At 39.2% G+C, this 21,588-nt stretch overlaps 1 protein-coding gene across 2 annotated transcripts in view; it reads right to left on the reverse strand.

Moving 5' to 3' along the window:
- Window positions 1–5,055: 5,055 nt before the first annotated feature.
- The window catches only part of LOC126475146 (cyclin-L1), a 70,228-nt gene continuing 53,695 nt past the window's right edge, over window positions 5,056–21,588 (reverse strand). The window contains exons 6-10 of one of the 2 annotated variants that reach the window (XM_050102760.1): window positions 18,228–18,403; window positions 17,969–18,073; window positions 16,474–16,569; window positions 12,729–12,866; window positions 5,056–5,332 (exon numbers count right to left, since the gene is read on the reverse strand). In XM_050102760.1, coding sequence (XP_049958717.1) covers window positions 5,191–5,332; window positions 12,729–12,866; window positions 16,474–16,569; window positions 17,969–18,073; window positions 18,228–18,403 — 657 coding nt within the window. In that variant the 3' untranslated portion in view covers window positions 5,056–5,190. Of the gene's footprint in view, window positions 5,333–12,728; window positions 12,867–16,473; window positions 16,576–17,968; window positions 18,074–18,227; window positions 18,404–21,588 lie in introns of both variants that reach the window. The other variant, XM_050102759.1, reaches the window with a different exon arrangement.

Consider the following 21,588-nt stretch of genomic DNA (forward strand, 5'->3'; position numbering starts at 1 on the left):
TGTATACAGAAAGCACTTACTTATTTTCATCACTGAAGACAACGGGCCACCATTCCACTCTGCAGTCAACTCTTACATCTGTTTAACTTCCCGCAAGACCAGTATGCTCCCATTCATATGGTTGAAGCTGTTCAACAGAAGCATGTACTCATCTGTGGGGGCCTGGTTGTATCACAGAATGAATAATACAAACACTGTTTGCCTCTAAACTCAGAACAGTTACTGCCTTCAGAATTGATATGCAGACAGACAGGCCTCCTGAGCACCATGTGACTGACAGTGACCATGACAAATGAAAAGAGGAGAGGATGATGAATGGGTTTAACATCCCGTTGACATCAAGGTTGTTACATAAGGAGCACAAGCTTGCATTGTGTCAAGGATAGGGAAGGAAAACGGCTGTGCCCATTCAAAGGAACCATCTTGGCATTTGCCTGGAATGATTTACGGAAATCACAGAAAACAGATCTGCATGACTGGACTTGTGTTTGAACTGTTATCCTCCCAAATGTGACAAATGGATCACTAACACTACAACCAGGCGCGGCTCGTGGTTTCTATACTGGGGAAGGCTGTGGCATTTATCAATCGGAGCCAATATAGACCTCTGGTTACGTTACAGATTAGTCTGGCATAAACAACTAAGAATTCAGATGGAGGGGGGTGGGCAGATCACTCTCTACCCATAATTTTACGTACTGTATCTTCTATAATCAGGTATTAAATATCATTAGAAGCTAACTTCGAGTTAAAATCTTTGGTTAGTGTTTTTATACGTCATCATTACATTTTCTGACACTTTGCAGCAAATCATATGAAAAGACGCGTTTCGGAGAGGTCTTTAATGCGATGAATGTTAAGTTTGCAGCTGCTTAATATTTTTGGTGTTTTCAGTTCTAAATTTAAGGCGTTTATTGTAGTTTACCTCAAAAGCTCGAAGTTAAATGTTTTTCGCTGGGATTATGTTTTTTCACCTTTGCGTGAAAATTATTTAAGTCAGTGATATCAGTTTCAGTCCAGGCACTATCAGTACTATTTGTACGAAGACAGGTGAAACAGAAAAATGCATTTTTCACTTCACAATCACTCAGCTGCATCGTACATTGCTCTATTAAAACTGAGTTTGTATCCTCGCCTAGATTTGCACTGTTTCTGTTCTTGATTGATCGTTAGATTGGGTCTGGGTGCACCAAGTTATTTCACTTGCATCCTATGGCCGTGTTCCAAGTTTTTACCTATTAAATTGCACGCTGAATTCATATTGCGCTGGTTTCACACTTGCGGTATGTCGCAGATATTCACAAGCAAGTAAAACTCACTAAAATCTTGCAAAATACACTCCGAAAAAGAAACTTGCTAATATCACACGATATCAACAAAACCAGTCAGCATCAGCAAGCAAGGAAAGTAAAGTCACGGGACAAATTTCGCGCGCTTTGTCCTCTAATCACTTATGAAACTCTCGCTAGATGGCAGTACCGTTGTTACGGTTAGAGAGCCTGTAGTTACGGTAGTCTAGTGCACTCTGGCGGGATATTTGCAAACTTATTCTAAATGTGGATAAAATAGCCAATGGTAGAAACAAAACAACTATGTAAAACATTATCAAAACAATAATACTAAACGTCGATTAATGACGCATCCAAGTGTAGTAGAGATGTGCAGAGACAGAGATTGGATAGCGAAGTTTCGGCCACTCTTCATTCCTTCATTACATAGGTAGTGGAACGTGAAAAACGTGTGGTGGTTGGTATGACACCCTTAGGCTGCAAGCTCTGAGCCTTCGGGTCGCCCATAAAGAGCAGTACTATGTAGAAGCCACGCCCCCAAACCGCTACTACATGCAGCTTACGGACGTTCCAAGGCGCAGCCTAAACACTACTAACCATTCGGAAAACATCTATCGATACAAACAGTTCCAAAAACGTTGACCGTCGTTATTTTAATGGGAATGGGAAATGTGCGAAATTCGTCCTGATAATTTAAATTTTGTAATATGTTCTTGCGAAATTTACTTTAACATATATTTTGGGGCGGCTCCGCCTCAGAGCCTTTAATTACGAGCCGCGCCTGACTACAACCCTTCATTATGCACGTTATACTCTGATACCACTGGATGGTCCTTGTGGATCTTGCATTTATTTTTCTACCGGCAGTGCATATAACCTTTCACTCCCTGTATTTTACCCTTGCTATCTTCAGAATTTCGAAGTTTGTATTCCAGTCAACATTCTCATAAGCTTTTTCTAAGTCACTGGATCATTATTGCCTCACACATTCCAAAGTTTCCCCAGAAGCCAAACTAGTCCTCCCCAAGGTCAGCTTCTACCAGTTTTTACTCTTCTGTAAGTAACGTGTTAGCATTTTGCCACCATGACTTGTTCAACTAATAATTCGCTAACATTCACACTTGTTTTATTTGGAATTATTACATTCTTCTTAAAGTCTGAGGGTATTTCCCACCTCATATCTTGCTTATCAGATGTAGTATTTCTGTCATGTCTGTCTCTCTCTCAAGGATATCAGCAGTTCTGAGGGTCTTGTTTCAGCTTAAATCTTTCTGTGCTCTGCCAAATTCCACTCAGATACAACAACAAAAATGATCAATTATTAACAAAATTATTTAATTACAGATAAAAAAATCTACTCAAAGGTGCTGGCAGAAAACACAAACAAAATATGGTTTTAATTGGCAACCTTCAGAGCCAGTAGCTCCTCCTCCAGGCCGAAGGGGGAGGAAGAAGGGTGAAAGAAAAGGACTGGAAAGCCTTTCCTTCTCATTCTGTACAATAGGTCTCACCTGACCTGCGGTTCTGGGTGACTTTCCCGAAATTTATCCCTTTCCATACACTTTTCCAGTTCTTTCTCTTCCCCTTCAAACCTTCTGCCTGAAGGAGCCATTGGCTCCAAAAGCTTGCCAATTACAACAGTCTTTTATGGGTGTGTTCTACCGCCGCTTGGTGAATAGACTTTTTATCTATCTAATTAAATAAATTCCTCTCACAGTATCATATCTCCCATCTACATCTACTTCTCTCCCCTTTCTACAATATTGCCTTCAACCGCATTTCCCATGTATAGCCACTCTATACATTCCTTCCACTTTTCCCTTCTTTGCTTGCTACTATCATTTTCCATCAGAGCTGTTATTCAAAATCATACACCGGCTTCTGTCTTCTCCTAATGTCTCTCTAATTTTCCTACAGATAGCATCTTTCTTTCTCCTAGTCACACACAATTCTATAGACTTGTATTCATCCTCTTATCTTTTCCTGCTTACCAGCTTTGCACATCCTGTCAATCCATTTTTTAGATATCTGTATTCCTTTTCGCCTGCTTCATTTTTATGTTTTCCTCTTTCCTCAATTAAATTCAGTATTTCTTGTGATCTCCAAGGACCATCCCTTTATCTTTCTAATCATCTGTTGCCTTCACTATTTCATTCTCTCAAGGCGAACCAATCGTCTTCTACTGTACTCCTTTCCCCTGTTTCAGTCAATTGTTGCTTAAGGCTTCCTTCCAAATTTCCAACTTACCCACATCCCATCTCCTTAATTTCCTAACCTTTTTGCAAATTCTTCAGTTTTAATCTACAGTTCATAATCAAAAAATTATGATCGGAGTCCACAGCTGCCCATGTGAATGTGTTACAGTCTAAAATCTGGTTCCGAAATGTGTGTCTTGCCCTTATAAAGGGTCTTTCATGTAGTACACAATTTTTAAAGAGAGTGGTAAAATTTTGTTTTCAAGTTTACAGCACTGTATTAATTACTTTTAATATCAACTGTTATTCTAACTACTTGATCAATTGTTGTTTGCGTATTCCATGATCTGTTGCCATGGAGCGGTTCACAAAGGAGGAACATGTTATCGTGAAAACCCATCACAGAACTGGCAAATGCTATGCACAGAATGTTTGTAGACTTTGAGGGATCTTTGCACGTAATAATGCTCCTACAGCATCGAGAGAGCTGAGACTGATAACGTAATCAAGGAAACTGGGTCCATTGCAACCATAAAATCGCCTGGATAAAACCATACACTTCATATGGAACAAAACATTGCATTGGTGCAGGGTAGTGTGCTGTGAGCCTCAAAGAACTTTGAAAAAGGATCTTCATATACACCCGTACAAGATTTGGCTGACTGGGTATCTTAAACCTATAAATTATTCGAAACAGAAAAATTTCAACAAGTAGATTGTCACAAAACAAGAAGAGGACAACAATTTTTGAAGAAGAATAATCTTCAGTGACATATTTTCATCTGTGTGGGCTCATTAACCGACAAAATTGCTGTATATGGGGCCAAGAAACCCTAGGATGATCCAAGAAACGACGACAGCCACATGTATCCACTGTGAACCACAGTTTGGTGTGGCTTATAAGCAGGTGGTGTGAATGGCCTCTTCTTTCTTGAAAATTTCGACATTAGATAATGCAGCAAATGTTAACAGTGAAATGGTCAGAAACAATTTCTGGCCTGCTCTGGATGAAGGTGATACAGGCAGTATGTGGTTTCAGTAGGACTGGGCTACATGTCGCACATCCTGCTAGACAATAACTCTAGTCCATGAAAAATTCCCTCAGTCTGTTATCTCACTTCATGGCGACCTGGAATGGCCTCCCAGATCTTGTGACCTTACTCCATGTGATTTCTTTTTATGGAGTTGTGTGAATTCCAAGGTCTACCAGAACACACCACAAACCGTTCTTTAACTTAACATGTCATTAATGACCACAAGACACACGTCCGTGGGAGAGTCATCACAAACTTCATAGACCAAATAACTGCCTGCCAAGACAGTGGAGGTGGACATATTCCTGATATAATTTTCCTCACTTAAATGGGAATGTATGTAGACGAAAGTAAAAAAAAAAATATATTTTGATGTACTTTTGAATTAATTATTGCATTTTTTTTAAATTGTGTAATATACGAAAGACCCTATACATCAAGTCGAAATCTTATAGTATCTCTTCCACATATACAGCTTTCTTTCATTATTCTTAAACCAAGTGTTAGCAATAGGGAAGGGTAGACACGAACGAAAAATTACTATAAATATAAATTTTAATGTACAAGAAATTTACAATTTTCACACAAAATATTAAAAAAAGTATCACGTCGCACTTCATAGTGTCCATAAATAGGCAGTCAAGTATCAGACAACTGTGCACATTGTCTTTGCTATCGACGCTCCTTTGGCCGATCTTCAACACCACGCGATGAATGTCTACTGCGTGATTTTCCACTAGAATAATACCTGTCATAATTTTCACCACGGCGACTTTCATGGCTTCGAGAACGTGAACGATGTCTCGTCTTCTCCCTGCAACAAATACTATCATTAAGTTCCTTATGAATAGATAATAGGTGATAGTTAGTGTATCTGTTAGATTAGCTTTATCATAATCTAAATCAAAACAAATTTGTAAATACTGAACTGAACCCATCCTCTTTTGTCTTTCTATCAAGTCAGTGTCAGATCTCTCTGCTGCTATCTCCTGGGCAAAACGGAGAGTTACACACTACTATATCGTCGTTGTTGTTGTTGTTTGTGGTATTCAGTCCAGAGACTGGTTTGATGCAGCACTCCACGCTACTCTATCCTGTGCTAGCTGCTTCATCACTCAGTACCTACTGCAACCTACATCCATCTGGATCTGTTTAGTGTCTTGGTCTCCCTCTAAAATTTTCACCCTCCGTGCTGCTTTCCAATACTAAATTGGTGATCCCTTGATGCCTCAGGACATGTTCTAGAAACTGATCCCTTCTTCTAGTCAAGTTGTGCCACAAATTTCTCTTCTCCCCAATTCTATTCAATACCTCCTCATTAGTTATCTGATCTATCTATCTAATCTTCAGCATTCTTCTGTAGCACCACATTTTGAAAGGTTAATACTATTCCTGTCTAAACAATTTATCATCCACGTTTCACTTCCATACATGGCTATACTCCACACAAATACTTTCAGAAAGGTCTTCCTGACATTTAAATCTATACTCGATGTTAACAAATTTCTCTTCTTCAGAAACACTTTCCTCGCCATTGCCAGTCTACATTTTATATCCTCTCTATTTCGACCATCATCAGTTACTTTGCTCCCCAAACAGCAAAACTCCTTTACTACTTCAAGTGTCTCACACCCTAATGTAATTCCCTCAGCATCACCCAATTTAATTCCACTATATTCCATTATCCTCGTTTTGCTTTTGTTGATGTCCATCTTATACCCTCCTTTCAAGACACAGCCATATCGTTCAACTACAGGCCCTTTGCTGTCTCTGGCAGAATTACAATGTCATCAGTGGACCTCTAAGTTTTTATTTCTTCTCCATGGATTTTAATTCCTACTCTGAATTTTTCTTTTGTTTCCTTTACTGCTTGCTCAATATACAGATTGAATAACATCGAGGATAGGCTACAACCCGGTCTCACTCCCTTCCCAACCACTGCTTCCCTTTCATCTCCCTCTACTCTTATAACTGCCATCTGGTTTCTGTACAAATTGTAAATAACATTTTGCTCCCTGTATTTTACCCCTGCCACCTTCAGAATTTAAAAGAGAATGTTCCAGTCAGCATTGTCAAAAGCTTCCTCCAAGTCTACAAATGCTAGAAACGTAGGTTTGCCTTTCCTTAATCCCCATGTTCCAACATTTCTACGGAATCCAAACTCATCTTCCCCGAGGTCGGCTTCTACCAGTTTTTCCATTCGTCTGTTAAGATTTTGTGTCAATATTTTGTAGCCGTGACTTATTCAACTGATAGTTCATAATTTTCACATCTGTCAACACCTGCTTTCTTTGGGATTGGAATTATTATATTCTTCTTGAAGTCTGAGGGTATTTCGCCTGGCTCATACATCTTGCTTACCAGAAGGTAAAATTTTGTCAGGGCTGGCTCCTCCAAGGCTATAAGTAGTTCTAATTGAATGTTGTCTACTCCCGGGGCCTTGTTTCGACCTAGATCTTTCGGTGTTCTGCCAAACTCTTCATGCAGTATCGTATCTCCCATTTCATCTTTATCTACAAGCTCTTCCATTTCCATAATACTTTCCTCAAATGCATCGCCCTTGTATAGATCCTCTATATACTCCTTCAATATTTCTGCTTTCCCTTCTTTGCTTAGAACTGGGTATCCATCTGAGCTCTTAATACTCATACAAGTGGTTCTCTTTTCTCCAAAGGTCTCTCTATTTTTCCTGTAGGCAGTATCTATCTTATCCCTAGTGATATATGCCTCTACATCATTACATTTGTCCTCTAGCTATGCCTGCTTAGCCATTTTCCACTTCCTGTCGATCTCATTTTTGAGACATTTGTATTCCTTTTTGCCTGTTTCATTTACTGAATTTTTATATTTCCTTCTTTTATCAATTAAATTCAATATTTCTTCTGTTACCCAAGGATTACTAATAGCCCTTGTTTTTGTACCTACTTGATCCACTGCTGCCATCACTATTTCATCTCTCAAAGCTACCCATTCTTCATCTTCTGTATTTCTTTCCCCCATTCTTGTCAATCATTCCCTAATGCTCTCCCTGAAACTCTCTACAACCTCTGGTTCTGTCAGTTTATCCAGGTCCCATCTCCTTAAATTCCCACCTCTTTGCAGTTTCTTCAGTTTTAATCTACGGTTCACAACCAATAGATTGTGGTCAGAGTCATTATCTGCCACTGGAAATGTCTTACAATTTAAAACCTGTTTCCTAAATCTCTCTCTTACCATTATACAATCTGAAACCTTCCAGTATCTTCAGGCCTCTTCCATGTATACAACCTTCTTTCTTGATTCTTGAACCAAGTGTTAGCTATGATTAAGTTATGCTCTGTACAAAATTCTACCAGGCGGCTTCCTCTTTCATTCCTTACCCCCATTCCATATTCACCTACTACGTTTCCTTCTTTTCCTTTTCCTACTATTGAATTCCACTTATCCATGACTATTAAATTTTCATCTCCCGTCACTATCTGATGAAATGTATGATGAGATAAAAGAAATTACTCAATCTCTTCATCATCTGCAGAACTAATTGGCATGTAAACTTGTACTACTGTGGTGGGCGTGGGCTTCATATCTATCTTGGCCACAATATTGCGGTCACTATGCTGTTTGTAGTAGCTTACCCACAATCCTATTTTTTTATTCATTATTAAACATACTCCTGCATTACCTCTATTTGATTTTGCATTTATAACCCTGTATTCACCTGACCAGAAGTCTTGTTTCTCCTACCACTCAACTTCACTAATTCCCACCATATCTAACCTATCCATTTCCCTTTTTAAATTTTCTAACCTAACTGCTCGATTAAGGGATCTGACATTCCACGCTCCTATCCATAGAACGCCAGTTTTCGACGTCCTCCTGAGTAGTCTCCGCCCAGAGATCCGAATGGGGAACTATTTTACCTCCGGAATATTTTACCCAAGAGGACGCCATCATTTAACCATACAGTAAAGCCGCATGCCCTCTTTCCCCTTGCTTTCAGCCATTCGCAATACCAGCACAGCAAGACCCTTTTGGTTAGTGTTACAACGCCAGATCAGTCAATCATCCAGACTGTTACCTATGCAACTACTGAGAAGGCTGCTGCCCCTCTTCAGGAACCACACTTTTGTCTGGCCTCTGAACAAATATCCTTCATATCACTGAAGCATGCAAGCCTACCCACAAATGGCAAGGTCTATGGGTCTATGGGGGGGCATAAATAAGTAGGTTTGTCTAATTCAACCACCTGAGAGGATACACTTTCTGTATGTCTCTCATATGTCCAACTCTCATATTATGGCTCAAAAATTGTGAGCAACACAAAATACTTAATTTCATCTCTCTCTCATTATCTGTTTTCTTTCCAGTCTCTTTGGGACATACGCACTTGTGCCTCCCATATACAGCAAGTGCTGGTAACATTCCACATGTAAAAACAAAGAGGGAGAGACTATGACGACTTCAATAGGATGACAAAAAAAATTGTGCAAATACAAGCTGTTCCATGGATGCAACGAAGGTATGGTCCCCTTAGCTCACTCACAGGTTATCCGCCACGTGGCCATATTAACCCCTGAATATAAGAACCCCTGCCCCCTTTCTCTAAGAGCCTTGATGACAAAAATTTATTTTTAAAATAGTCTGATTAATCAAAATTAAAAAAAAAAAAAAGTTTTACTGACAAAGTATCTGCCTAAATAGCAAATGTTATACCTATTCTAAATTAACGCAATTTACTGATTTCTACACTTCGATAACACAAAGAGAAATTTCTTCAGAGAAACATTGGATTTTGCTTCTATACTGGCTTGAAAATGTTACTGTCTCTCTTGCTTTCAAACTCATCTGCCTGCCACTCTCTCACTGGCTATATAGAATCAGCATTGGCCACACCCCCCTCTTGTTTCCATCATATGGCACGGATGGCAATGACGACACTGCAGCACAGAATGTGTCAGATGCCTTCGGCTCCTATCTAGCCTCTTACTATCTCTTGCAGACACGAATATTATTTTTGAGTATTTGTCCAACTTAAAAGTTGGTTCAATTCCTACTACAAATGGATCCACTCGAACTGTGGTTAAAAACATGATAGATGTTCCTAGAGTGCCAAGGTACATGGTACTGATTCCCACGGTTGGCAATACCACTTCATTTGCTGCCCCGTCTCTACTCCCCCCTTCCCCTCCTCCTGCCCTCATTCTAGTTCTCAGTCAAGGGGTGTCATTGTTTCATATGTAACAATAGCAACTAATATATGAATAAAATATCGCAAAAAAGTTCAGTCCAATTCTTGAGCTTCTGCTTGCCTCGTAATGTACCGACCTCTGTTGGTACTAAATTAGAATTATAATAATAGTAAGTATCTGTTGGTACTGTCTCCACAGCGGGTCTCGCCATCTTAATTTATTCTCATGATAACAATCAGTTTAATATTTGTTTTAGTTGTTAGACAGTTCATTCTGAATCTGTATCACCATCATGTGCTAAGGCTGATAAAAACCTGGGAACGTTTTTACCTGATATTCTAATACGTGAACAGGGACTGAATTTCTCATCTGTGACCCATTTAGTAAATGATTACGGTCTCTTCTAATCAAATAAAATATCAATCTAGGTTCGGAATCAAGTAATGTTTTTTCATGGACAGTATTTTCACAACTGAATGTTACCTTTACTTAAAAACCAACATTAATGTTTGCATGTGGTATCTATACAAGTATGAGAACTTTTATAGCAAACATGTTCAAATGCAACTAAAGGTTGCAAGATGACAGGTTTTAATACTATTTCCTCCTGCATTTCACAAAACTGTCCAATTTTAAACAGAGCAACAGATTTGTTGTACTGCAGTTTCTCGCGATCCCTTGCACTAATGTTGCGCTAGTCAAATCTCATGTTGTTGTTTGAGCGACACTGATTCTGCATCAAGCACTTCAGAATATCAGACAATCTTGGGCCTGTTCGAATGCAAGTATTGTCTATCCATAACAGCCCTTCCAAATTCGAAATAAATTTTCACGTAGGATTTAATGTCCTGTTGAGGGCACAGTCACTGGGGATTGAGTACAAACCCAGGTTGGTGGAAGAAATGAGCTATTGCCTTTCAAAGAAACCATTTGCCTCAAGCAATTTAGGGAAATCATGGAGAAATTGCATCTGCATGGCTAATAGAGAATTTGAACTACTGTCCTCCCGAATACATATCCAGTACCTTATTACTGCACCACCTCACTCTGTAACAACTGTTTACATATACAGAGTGAGGCAGCTGAAGTCATAACACCCTTAGTATCTCCCCAACCGTAATAGACACAAAGGTGCCGTTTGGACAGTGAATTGCAGGGACAGGGGCTACTCGAATACATCACAATTCATGTTTGTGCTATTTTTTATTACAGAGATATGAGGCCATCTTTGGTTTTTTTTTTTTAAATGGAACCCTATGTTAAATTTTTGCATAACATGATGGGCTTGAAAAGACGAATAGGTGAATAGTTTTTGAGACACAGATAAGTTCTCGTATTGTGTTTGTCCTTCGAAGTGGCGTTGTCCAATGCGACCTTTCCTGTTGTGTAGAGTACACGGTAAACGTCACGAGTCGATCCTTACACAAACACGCCCATTTACCTGACAATAGTAATACATACTGCGATATTTTGTGCAAAAATTAACTGAGGATGTCGCGCAAATATTATTCAGTTATTTGACACCTGTGATACCAAAATAGTAGACAACATACAGTATTAAAATACAACAAGATGTTAATACGTTTTAAGTAACAGAAATAGAAATACAAATGTAAATGAGGAGGCCCTTATTGGTCACAATTATTTTGTGCGTATTTTTTTTTTAATCTGAAAATATTTACTATTGATCACAATACGAAGCAAATACACACAAAGATGCTAAATACATACTATACATGACATAAAACTTTACTGGAGCATGTGCTCAAAATGCTTCCCCTCTGCTGCAATGCACATTTGTAGTCGGCGTTTGAATGATTTGTGAACGGCTGCGAGGCATATTATGCAAATTCACATTATCGTGGTTGGTGAAAGTCGCTTCATCAGTAAAAAGCACCTGTTGAAAAAACGTTGGATCATCTTGTAGGCACTGCAGAGCAAACCGGCAAAATTACTGGCGCCGTTCGAAATCCACACCGGAGTGTGCTTGATGTATTGAGAGGTGAAACGGGTGAAATCTATGCGGGTGCAATATGCGTAGATCACTTCTCTGTCTTATATCACATTCCGAGGCGATATGTCGCGACGAAACAGTAGGGTCGTTATGCGCAAATACTAGAACGCCCTCTTCATGTACCTCGCCAGCTGCAGTTTTCTGCCTTGTCCTCTGCATGGCGTTCCATATCCCGATTCACGTAGTTTCTTGCAAATATGTGCACGAAGCTGACGTCTAGGACGCTCCCAATCAGGATACAGCTCTCCATATCGCTTTATTGCTCTAACAGCATTTTTTCTGCTTTCACCATACACTAGAAGCATATCTAACTTTTCATCGTTGGTGCACATGTCTGTTCCAAGAAACTGCGATGGAAATGCAATGTCTCATTACCCCAGCAGCACATGTATACCCTTCTCTCCAGATACTAGTGCATCACCTTGCGGTGTTATCGAGAGGCAGGAAAACAACGCCTTCCTCGTTAAGTTCCTCAGTGTTCAACAGGAAAGGTTGCATTGGACAACACCGCTTCGAAAGACGAACACGATACAAGAACATATCTGATCTGTGTCTCAAAAACCTTTGCCTAAATATTATGATATACACATATTTGAAACAGTCTTTTTAAGCCCACCATGTTACGCTAAAATTTAACATAGGGTTCCTATTACGGTTGGGGAGGGAGATACAAGGGGTGTTATGACTTAGCTGTCTCACCCTGTAGAAGACTGTTGCGCAAAAAGTTACGAACTCGGAGGGAATACTTTTTTATGTGGTAGGTTAGCACAGACCAGTCTTAAAACAAAAGTCTTTAGGTGTTATTGCTCCAAATTACAAAGTTAATTGGTCCTTGTGCACTTTTTCCATGAAAATCAACTCAATACAGTACACGTGAATGAACAGCAAGTTCTTCGATTATACAGAAATGGTACCACATTCTGCTTGGTTAACTGTTATGCACTTGAGGCCAGAATAAATGGTAATGCTGAACTATTATGCATGGTTTGTACATTAATATAGAAATGGGAGTATTATAAATCTATTACCTGGTTGCTTTTCGTGACTTGTGTGGTGAAAGACTTGGAGAACGAGAGTAGCTGCGCCGACTTTTTGTCCACTTACGATTCTTCCTCTCATGGGAACGCGACCGAGACCGAGATCTTGATCGAGACAGAGATCGTGTCCTGCAACGGAAGGAAAAGTATTTTTTGTAAATCAGCGAAACAGCGTAATTTTCTGAGTCAACAATTTCCCCACAATTCTGATAGCTTATATCCTGTAATTCAAAGAAGTGAAAAAAGGAAAACAGTTTATTGCTAACTGTTTCTTATTAAAATTTTAACACATTTTGACTCCGTTAAGGATAATAGTAACAAAAAAACTGATAACTTCAGTAATATGCAAATGGCAATTAATAACTAAAATGTGGTTTCTAAATAAAGGTAGAGAGAAACTGGTAATTTGGAAGTAAAGTGGCATCTAATTTTTACTGGTTTTTCAATAACTGCTCAAAAATACATGAGAATAGGAGTTTAGCGAACAGATCATAAATGCTTCATCAATAAGGAAATCCAATGACGGACAGAACAATGTCCATTGTGAGAAACACAAAAGTAAGTTAGTCCATCCTCTGGAAGATGAACTGCACAAGGATCAACAGTTCACTATGAGACTTCTGTCTGTGCACTTTTCAAACATTTTTCAGTCACTGCGACATGAAACTGACTCCCCTTGAAATAGACACAGCATTCCCTGAAGTAGATGCACACACCAGCACAAAGCAACATGAATGACAGCCCAATTCTGATGACTCAATCTACTACTGTGCGTGGTGTTTTAGGGCTGAGAATATGTACCAAGTACAATTCAAAGAAGTGTTGTGGAGCACAGAGGGTAGCATTTTCATGTTTGACAATGATCGGCTGACATAGTCACTGCAGTACAACAGCTCATTTGAAACTGGTGGTAAACACTTCTCATACCCATAAAGTCATACCCCACCTCGTCTGATTCTCACGTTTTTGTACCTGAATATTTTATTTCTTTCAATGGATATGCAAGATGAGAAACACCAATTATAACTCTGTTGTTTTAACAAACAAATGGTAATGATGTTAGAACAAACTTCAATATACATACAAGAAAGTTTACATTTTGTGTCATCTCAATTGACCAACAGTACTTACTTTCCTGGCACATGAGTTCTAAACCCGATCTCATCAAGGTAAGTATATACTACACTCCATGACTGCAACCAATGAGTTCCTGATCTCACAAAATAAGTAATATTAAACAAAAGTAAAAACTCAACCTTCTGGAAACCTGTCATCATAAGACAAAAGTTCATTTTTGATCTGGTAATGATCCTCAAATGCTTGAATTTTAATTTTGATTTGAAGCAAATTATAAATGGAGGACTCAACACCGATTGAAGTTTACATTCCTCTTAAAAGCGCCATTATTTTAATAAATGGCAAACAAATTTAATTATACACTGTATTCCCAATTATTTGTGGGCGGATCATTCACCCTTAAAAAAAAAAGGGGGGGGGGGGGGGGGGGCCACAAATGCCGCACATACGGGGACCATCAGCAGCGGAAGATTACTCCGCTGAATGGTGTCTGGGTGCACACAGACGTTTGCCACTGATGCTGCTGCTGCTCCTGCTATTACCCATCCACTACCACTGTTCAGAACATGCACTTGAAAATATCTCAATTACTCACGCATCTTGTTCCCCACATTACCCTGAATAAATGGGAATATACAGTATTTATGCACATCAACATTTTCCAGGTATAATCTTCAATGCAAAGTACATACAAGGTTACACACAAATAGGCTGTATCAATGTGTCCTAAGGCCTACTGAAGTTTCTCCCAATTTGCTCTAAAGTTCCTACTGAAAGAGTTTCTCGCTGACTGACAGACCGCACGATGTTGCTGAGTGGCACTTGTTTCCTTTCAGTTTTCTTTTGAGACAACAGTTGATTAATTATTAATCTTTTACAATGCACTATAGAGAAAACAGAATCCTCTGCCTCTTGATATAGAATCAATCTTTGAAAATCCAAAGGTGTTTCAAAAAGAATGATCCAATTTTGGACAGTAATTATTACCAAACATGGGACTACCTGCAAGTAAATAAGTGTTCTTTGAGTGGGTGTGGCCTGGAGTTTAGAAAATTGTCCCTAGATCTCAGTCAATGCATCTTCCAAGTTTGCAATCACAAGTAAGATAGTGTCCACTCAACAGAAGGTATTTTGTGCACTATAATTTGGAAAGAGTCAGTCAGTGATTTCAGTCCAGTGAGCTACTAGTTGGCATTGATCTGCGTGCAGCCCCCCCCTCCCCCCCCCCCCCCCGCCGCCCCAAAAAAAAATCATTCATTGTTGGTATCGCCAATTTGAAGAGACTGGATGCCTGTGCAAAGGTAGGAGTCCAGTTTGAGCTCACACTTCTGATGACACGGTGGAAAGAATTCAGCAAACATTTGAGCAGACTCCACAGAAGTCTACTCCCCCGCAAGCAGAGGACTGGCAGGGCCTCATATGATTGTGGTGAGTGTTAAGGCATCATTTGGTCTATCAACCATACAGACTACAATTACTGCAAGCACTTCGGGTTCGTGATAAAAAAAAATAAATAAATAAATAAAATAAAATAAAAATAAAAAAAATAAAAAATAAATATAAAAAGACGGGTTGACTTCATCGATGCTCTGCCAGAGGACATGGAAGACAATAAATTTTTACCATGGCTAATTTTCAGTGATGAAGCAACATTTCATGTTAGCAGTAAGTGAACTGACATAGCGTGCGCATATGGGGATTCCATAATCCTCACAAAATTACTGAATATGAAGGGAGAGGCACCTGAAGTGAAGGTTTCTTGTGCCATTCTCATGAACAAGCGTACATCCTTGCTTTTTTGAGGAAAACACAGTAATTGGAATGAGCTACCTTTAAATGTTACAGAACTGGCTTTTTGCACAACTTCAGGAGGGCTCCGATGACTTAAATTTACAACAGGATGGAGCTCCACCACACAGGCACAACATACATTATTTTTTCAATGACACTCCACCTCAATGCTGGGATAGGGCGCACGGGACGCTGAGACACTGCCTTGCATTCTTGGCCTCCCAAGATCGCCAGGCCACGACCCTATGTGATTTTTTTCTTGGGGGAATACGTGAAGGAAAGCACATTCACCCCCTTTTACCTCATGACATAGAAGAAGTGGAGAACAGAATAACAGCCACCATAACTTCTCTAAAATCAGATTGTGAAGAGTTTATGAGAAATTTAGCTATCTGCTAGATGATGTTCATGCTGGTGGTGGTGAACACACAGAGCATTTGTAATAGCATACCTAAAACTATTATAGTTTTTTTTTAGTATTTTGCAATTTATCCCATGTTAGTAGTATGTTTTTATCAATAAATATAGAGTTTTGAAATCAGGTCGTTCTTTTTTAAACACCCTGTGTAATGTAAATGGATGAATAAAAACCTATCTCACCAAGCAGCAGCAGGAGAACACACATACAAAGGTAAAGAAATATGCAAGCTTTCGGAACCAGTGGCTCTTCCTCTGGCAGAAGAGCAACTCAACCCTTCTGCCAGTGGCTCACTGGCTCTGAAACCTTGCAAATTTCTAAACCTTGATGTCTGTTCTTCCGCCACTACGCAAGTAAATTTTTTGTACACCCAATTATGTTACTTTCCAATGTAAGGTACTAAACATTAAAACACTTAAATTCTAATTATGTACTTAATGTGTCCCCTACCTGCTGGCTTTTGACTTTTTATGTTTCACTGGTGGCGGTGAATGACTGGGAGATCTCGTACGGCTTCTGCTCCTGTGTTTGTCTGAACTGTGATTACTGCGGCTGGAATAAAGACAAAACCCTGCAGTTCAAGCAATATAACATTTATTTAGTTCTCTCTCTCTCTCTCTCTCTCTCTCTCTCTCTCTCTCTCTCTCTCACACACACACACACACACACACACACACACACACAGAGAGAGAGAGAGAGAGAGAGAGAGAGAGAGAGAGAGAGAGAGAGAGAACATCCGCAAGTTATCAGACATAATACTTATTTTTAGGGCCAAAAGAGAGAGAACGACGGCAAACTTAATGGTCAGCCAACAACTCAGACTATTAACATCAAAGCTGCGAGTACGAGGGTAAATCAAATATAAACAGGAACTTAGTTCCCGTAGTTGTTAGGGCTGAGCCTACGCTTCTATTGTGCTAGGGTTAAGTCCTCAGGAGTGGAGAGAACAGGACTTCTACATTCCCAAATAATTCGTCACTAACACTCATTGTGTCTGAGCAAACATTGCACCCCTCCACTGTGCAACACATAATTATGAAATTTATTACTCTTGCAAGAGTTCAAGAGATGGAAATTTTTCAGAGATTAACTGCACAGTTTGGGGACCAAATGTCAAAGAGTCGTGTGTGTGTGTGTGTGTGTGTGTGTGTGTGTGCCTCTGAAACAAATACTTCAAGGAAGGACAACAACAAATGGAAAATCAGGAACATGATCACAATCCTTAGACCAGCACTACAAATGAAAACATTTGTGCAGTTAGAGACATTCTTTAACATGATCGACAGGTGAGAGTATCAGAAATTGCATTGGCCTAACAGGCCAGATTAATTTAATGGAGCTGGAAACTGATCATCACAAAAGTGTGATTCAAGAGACCACCTTCCTTCACGACAACACCAGGACGCATACTTCAGCTCTCATGGTCTCAAAACTACAAGAAATACACATTGCCTCATTGTCAGCTAACAGTAGAGGCATCATTCAAACAGAATTTGTACATCCAGGCAGAATAATAAATTTGCAGTACTGAAACACTTCCTTATTTCAAACCAATTAGTTTCCCTTGACCTCATCAGCTTTTCATAATTTTTTTTTTTTTTTTTTTTCCCCCCCTCTCAATACAACAACACTATAGCAAATGCAGTAACCGTGTCGTCCTGCTTCTCTCTAAAAAGCCTGACTCAATGTTTGAACAACCTCCAAATTTTCCAGGTTTGTAATGTATCCTCAAAACCGAACACACACCTGAAGCGTGCAACATTCGATTTGATTTAAAAAACCCTTAAGATTTGACTCACTCAAGATCATGAGCCCATTTTCTGTAAATAAAGGTAGAACCAGTAACCCTACATTAATGCCTTAGTCAGAGAACTTATAATAGATGGATACTGTTCATAAGAGGTAAACATCATCTAAATGTAGATGATGTTCAATTTTGACTCACCTTGTTTTTTTGGACTTTTTGCTGTGCTTTGAAGGTGGTGGGCTATGGCTTGGAGATCTTGTTCTACTTCGACTCCTGTGTTTTTCAGAGTTGTGATTATTTCGGCTGTAAATAAATGAAATAAAATGGAAAGAGCCACAAAAATGTACAGCTGTACTTGGGTCACAAAAATAACATTATATTTTACATGTGTTTGAAATTGATGTCAGTGATTCAGCTGACAGATATATAGAAATAAAGTATTTCAATCAAAATATACCTGATAAAGCCACCCCATCGTGGAGAAGTATGTCGAGCTCGTGAAGGTGAGCCAGGGCTATTGCTCCCTGCACCACCTCCAGTACCTGTACTATTTGTACCTCGAGCTTTTAATCGCGCTTCTTGGTACTGTTTCCTAAGCTCCTCCACACGCCTCTCCAACTCTTCAGAATTTGGCTGCAATTAAGTATCTTCAATTATAATCAACAATTTTGTAATTTATCAGATGACTCTTGAAAATACATGGATAAAATATTTCTCAAATATTAACACAGTAAAACATTATACGCAATATAAGCACACAAACGAATTTCATAACTTAATTTCTGTGACCAACGTCATCCATTTACGTTACAATTGCCTGTTCTTATCCCTTAGCCTCCACTGTGAATTATCAAGTTACTATTTTTAACCTGTAGATCTGTTGACATTTTTTGATTCTCCTCTTCTGCTGAGAACACTTAGCTGATCACATGTAGAAATTTCAAAACAGTATTTTGGCCTAAAACTAATAATTCATGTTACTGCATTTCGTTAGCAGTCACTACTCACTGCATTAAATGAACAGGCTGCATGGGCATTAGTCTGAATAAACAATCACACAAGACAATATTTATCTCAAGTTGTGTTTCTTTTTACAATGCAAGTGGTATGTCCTCTAGAACAACACCAACCATCAACGATAACTGTTGCCATGAAGGCTCTTGTTTACTACAGCAGTGAACACAAGCACCTACAGAAACTGAGGGTACAGTAAACTGTTAACTTCATCTTCAAGTTTTTAACATTAACTTCCATATGGTATCATGAAAGTCTCAAGCTAAACTTCTGGCTGCCGCATTTTGTGACAACAGGACTATGTCAACATTGTTCTTGTGCACTCTCTACTGTGTGGAACAACAAGACGACGGAGTTGCATCACAAATATGTAAGATACAGTCACTTATAATATGAGGTGCCTCTGCAGGTAAGCAATCTCAGTATTATGATTCTTTCCTGAGATTAACTATATCAAATGAAGAAGGATGAGGCACGAAAGTAGCCTTGTCTTATTTAAAAAATAACCCCAGCATTTGTCATAAGTAATACCTGCATCTACAGCCATGCACTGCTAACCACACTGTGCAGTGCACGACAGAGGGTATTTTCTATTGTACCCATAATTAGAACACCTTCTTTTTCCTTTTTAAGTATGGAATATGGGAATAATAATTGCTTAACTGCTCCTATGTGCACTGTGATAGGTCGAAACTTGACTTTGCGATCCCTACAGGGGCAATACATAGTGTCTGTAGTATATCCCTAAATTCATAACTTAAAGTTGTCTTTAGGAAGTTTTTGTCTACCTTTAAGCATTTGCCAGTTCAGTTTTTCAGTATCACTGTGATGCTCTACCCCCAAGTCAAATAAACCTGCAATCATGCATGCTGCCCTTCTTTCCATATAGTGAATTCAACATCTCAGTGTCCTCATTGTATCGCCTTATAGACAAAAGGGGCACTCCCAATTGTACTGATTACAGCATATAGTCTACAATGTACAGAGACATGGCCAGATTCCACATTTGAATGCACTGGTACTCAGAAAAACTGACAACCTTAGAACACAAAGTTTGCAGAAGCCCATTTATACAGCATTCCAGCTATCACTGACAGTACTTGTGAGTCATATCCACTGTTTTGTATTTTATAGACAGTAGTCACATTGTTTTCGTATGCTTGTTAATAATCTCACTGTTAACATCAAGTCATCACCACTTTCAGTGAAGATATTTTCTTTTTTTGTTTCGATGATCAACTACTTAATTACAGCATGCATAAACTTGTACCTGACCTGCATATGGCTGCACCTTGACATATGATCAAGTTTTGTTCCCACAACTGCTGGAGCAACACTTGTCTTTGTTGAATACTGTAACTGCATGCTGTAGAAACTGAATTATCTGTTCCCTGCGAGCTAATAATAAATAGGAGCAGCAGACCATTGAAAGCCCCAGACTATGACACTTCAAAGGGACTTGCACACTACAGTGCTGTCACTTTATCCAATGATTTTTAATTAATGTATGAGGTGTGCAAAAAAAAGTAATGAGACAAACAACACTGAGCGATCTGGCAACACTGTGTTGTTCTACTTTTGTAGATTGGTGTGTTCATCCCTTCCAGATAATCAGTCTGCTTTTCAGCTCTATACAGCCATCATGTGATTTCTGAGTGTGCAATCAGTGAAGTTGTGCTTTTTTTGTGTTACAAAAATGGAACAGCAGAATTTAGAGCAATGTTATGCAATCAAGATTTGTGTTGAACTTGGAACATACTTGAGTGTGTCCTTTTGAAAAACAAACAAGTCTACAGGAAATATTCCTTATCAAGAGACAAGTTTTTCACTGGCACATATCATTTCTGGAAGGCTGATAACATGTCTAAAGATGGACCACACTGAGGGGGACCTTCAACTTCAGAAACATACAAAGATGTTGAACGCATTATGTTTTCTCTTTTGAGATCCGACTGACGTTAGGAAGATTTTCAGCATACATTAAACTTTGACCAAAGTTTTGCAAAAAATTTGTGCCATAAAACCTCACAACCGAGCAGTACGCTCTAAGTAGCAAGTGCACTTATCTAGAAAGGATTTCCAATGACCTCGAGTGGCAAGGTCATGTAATCACAGGCGATTTTTGGTTATGATCCTGGGACAAAGCAATAAAGTGAGGAGTGGTACACTGAAACATCTCCTCGGCAAATAAAAAGCCAGGATCAGCTAGTCAAAACAACACAGATTTGGTTTTTTTGGTAGTAGGTGTACCAAGCATAAAGAAGTTGTTCCCCCTGGACAAACTGTCAACCAAGTATTTTACAAAGATATCCTTGAAAGGCTCAGGAAAAGGATGAATCAAGTGAGACCGAACACTGTAGACACGTGGATGCTGCATCATGAAAATTCCCCATGTCACATGGCCACTTCCATCAATTTTTGACCTCTAAAGGCATTCCTGTTGTTCCACAACCCCCTTCCCCCCATTTACCTGATCTGAGTCCTTGTGACTTTTTTTTTTCCCAAAACTGAAAAATGTCTCAAACAGACGTCTTGGGATTCTGGAGAACATTTGAAAGGATGTGACTGACATTTTAAAGGCCCTCTCAGTTGGAGCCTTTCAGTGCTGCTACCGAGACTGGCAACAACTACTCTGCCAATGTATAGCTGCTGAAGGAAACTACTTTGAAAGCAACAATATTGTTGATTGGTAAAAAATTTATCTCATTTTCTCACACACCTTGCATGTTTGTGACTGTGTTCTTGGGGAAAAAAGCTGTTCTCAAACTATGCCCCAGTGAGATATGGAAACTCAACGTAATTAA

This window comes from Schistocerca serialis, chromosome 4, assembly GCF_023864345.2.
Source record: "Schistocerca serialis cubense isolate TAMUIC-IGC-003099 chromosome 4, iqSchSeri2.2, whole genome shotgun sequence".
NCBI classification, from domain to species: domain Eukaryota; kingdom Metazoa; phylum Arthropoda; class Insecta; order Orthoptera; family Acrididae; genus Schistocerca; species Schistocerca serialis.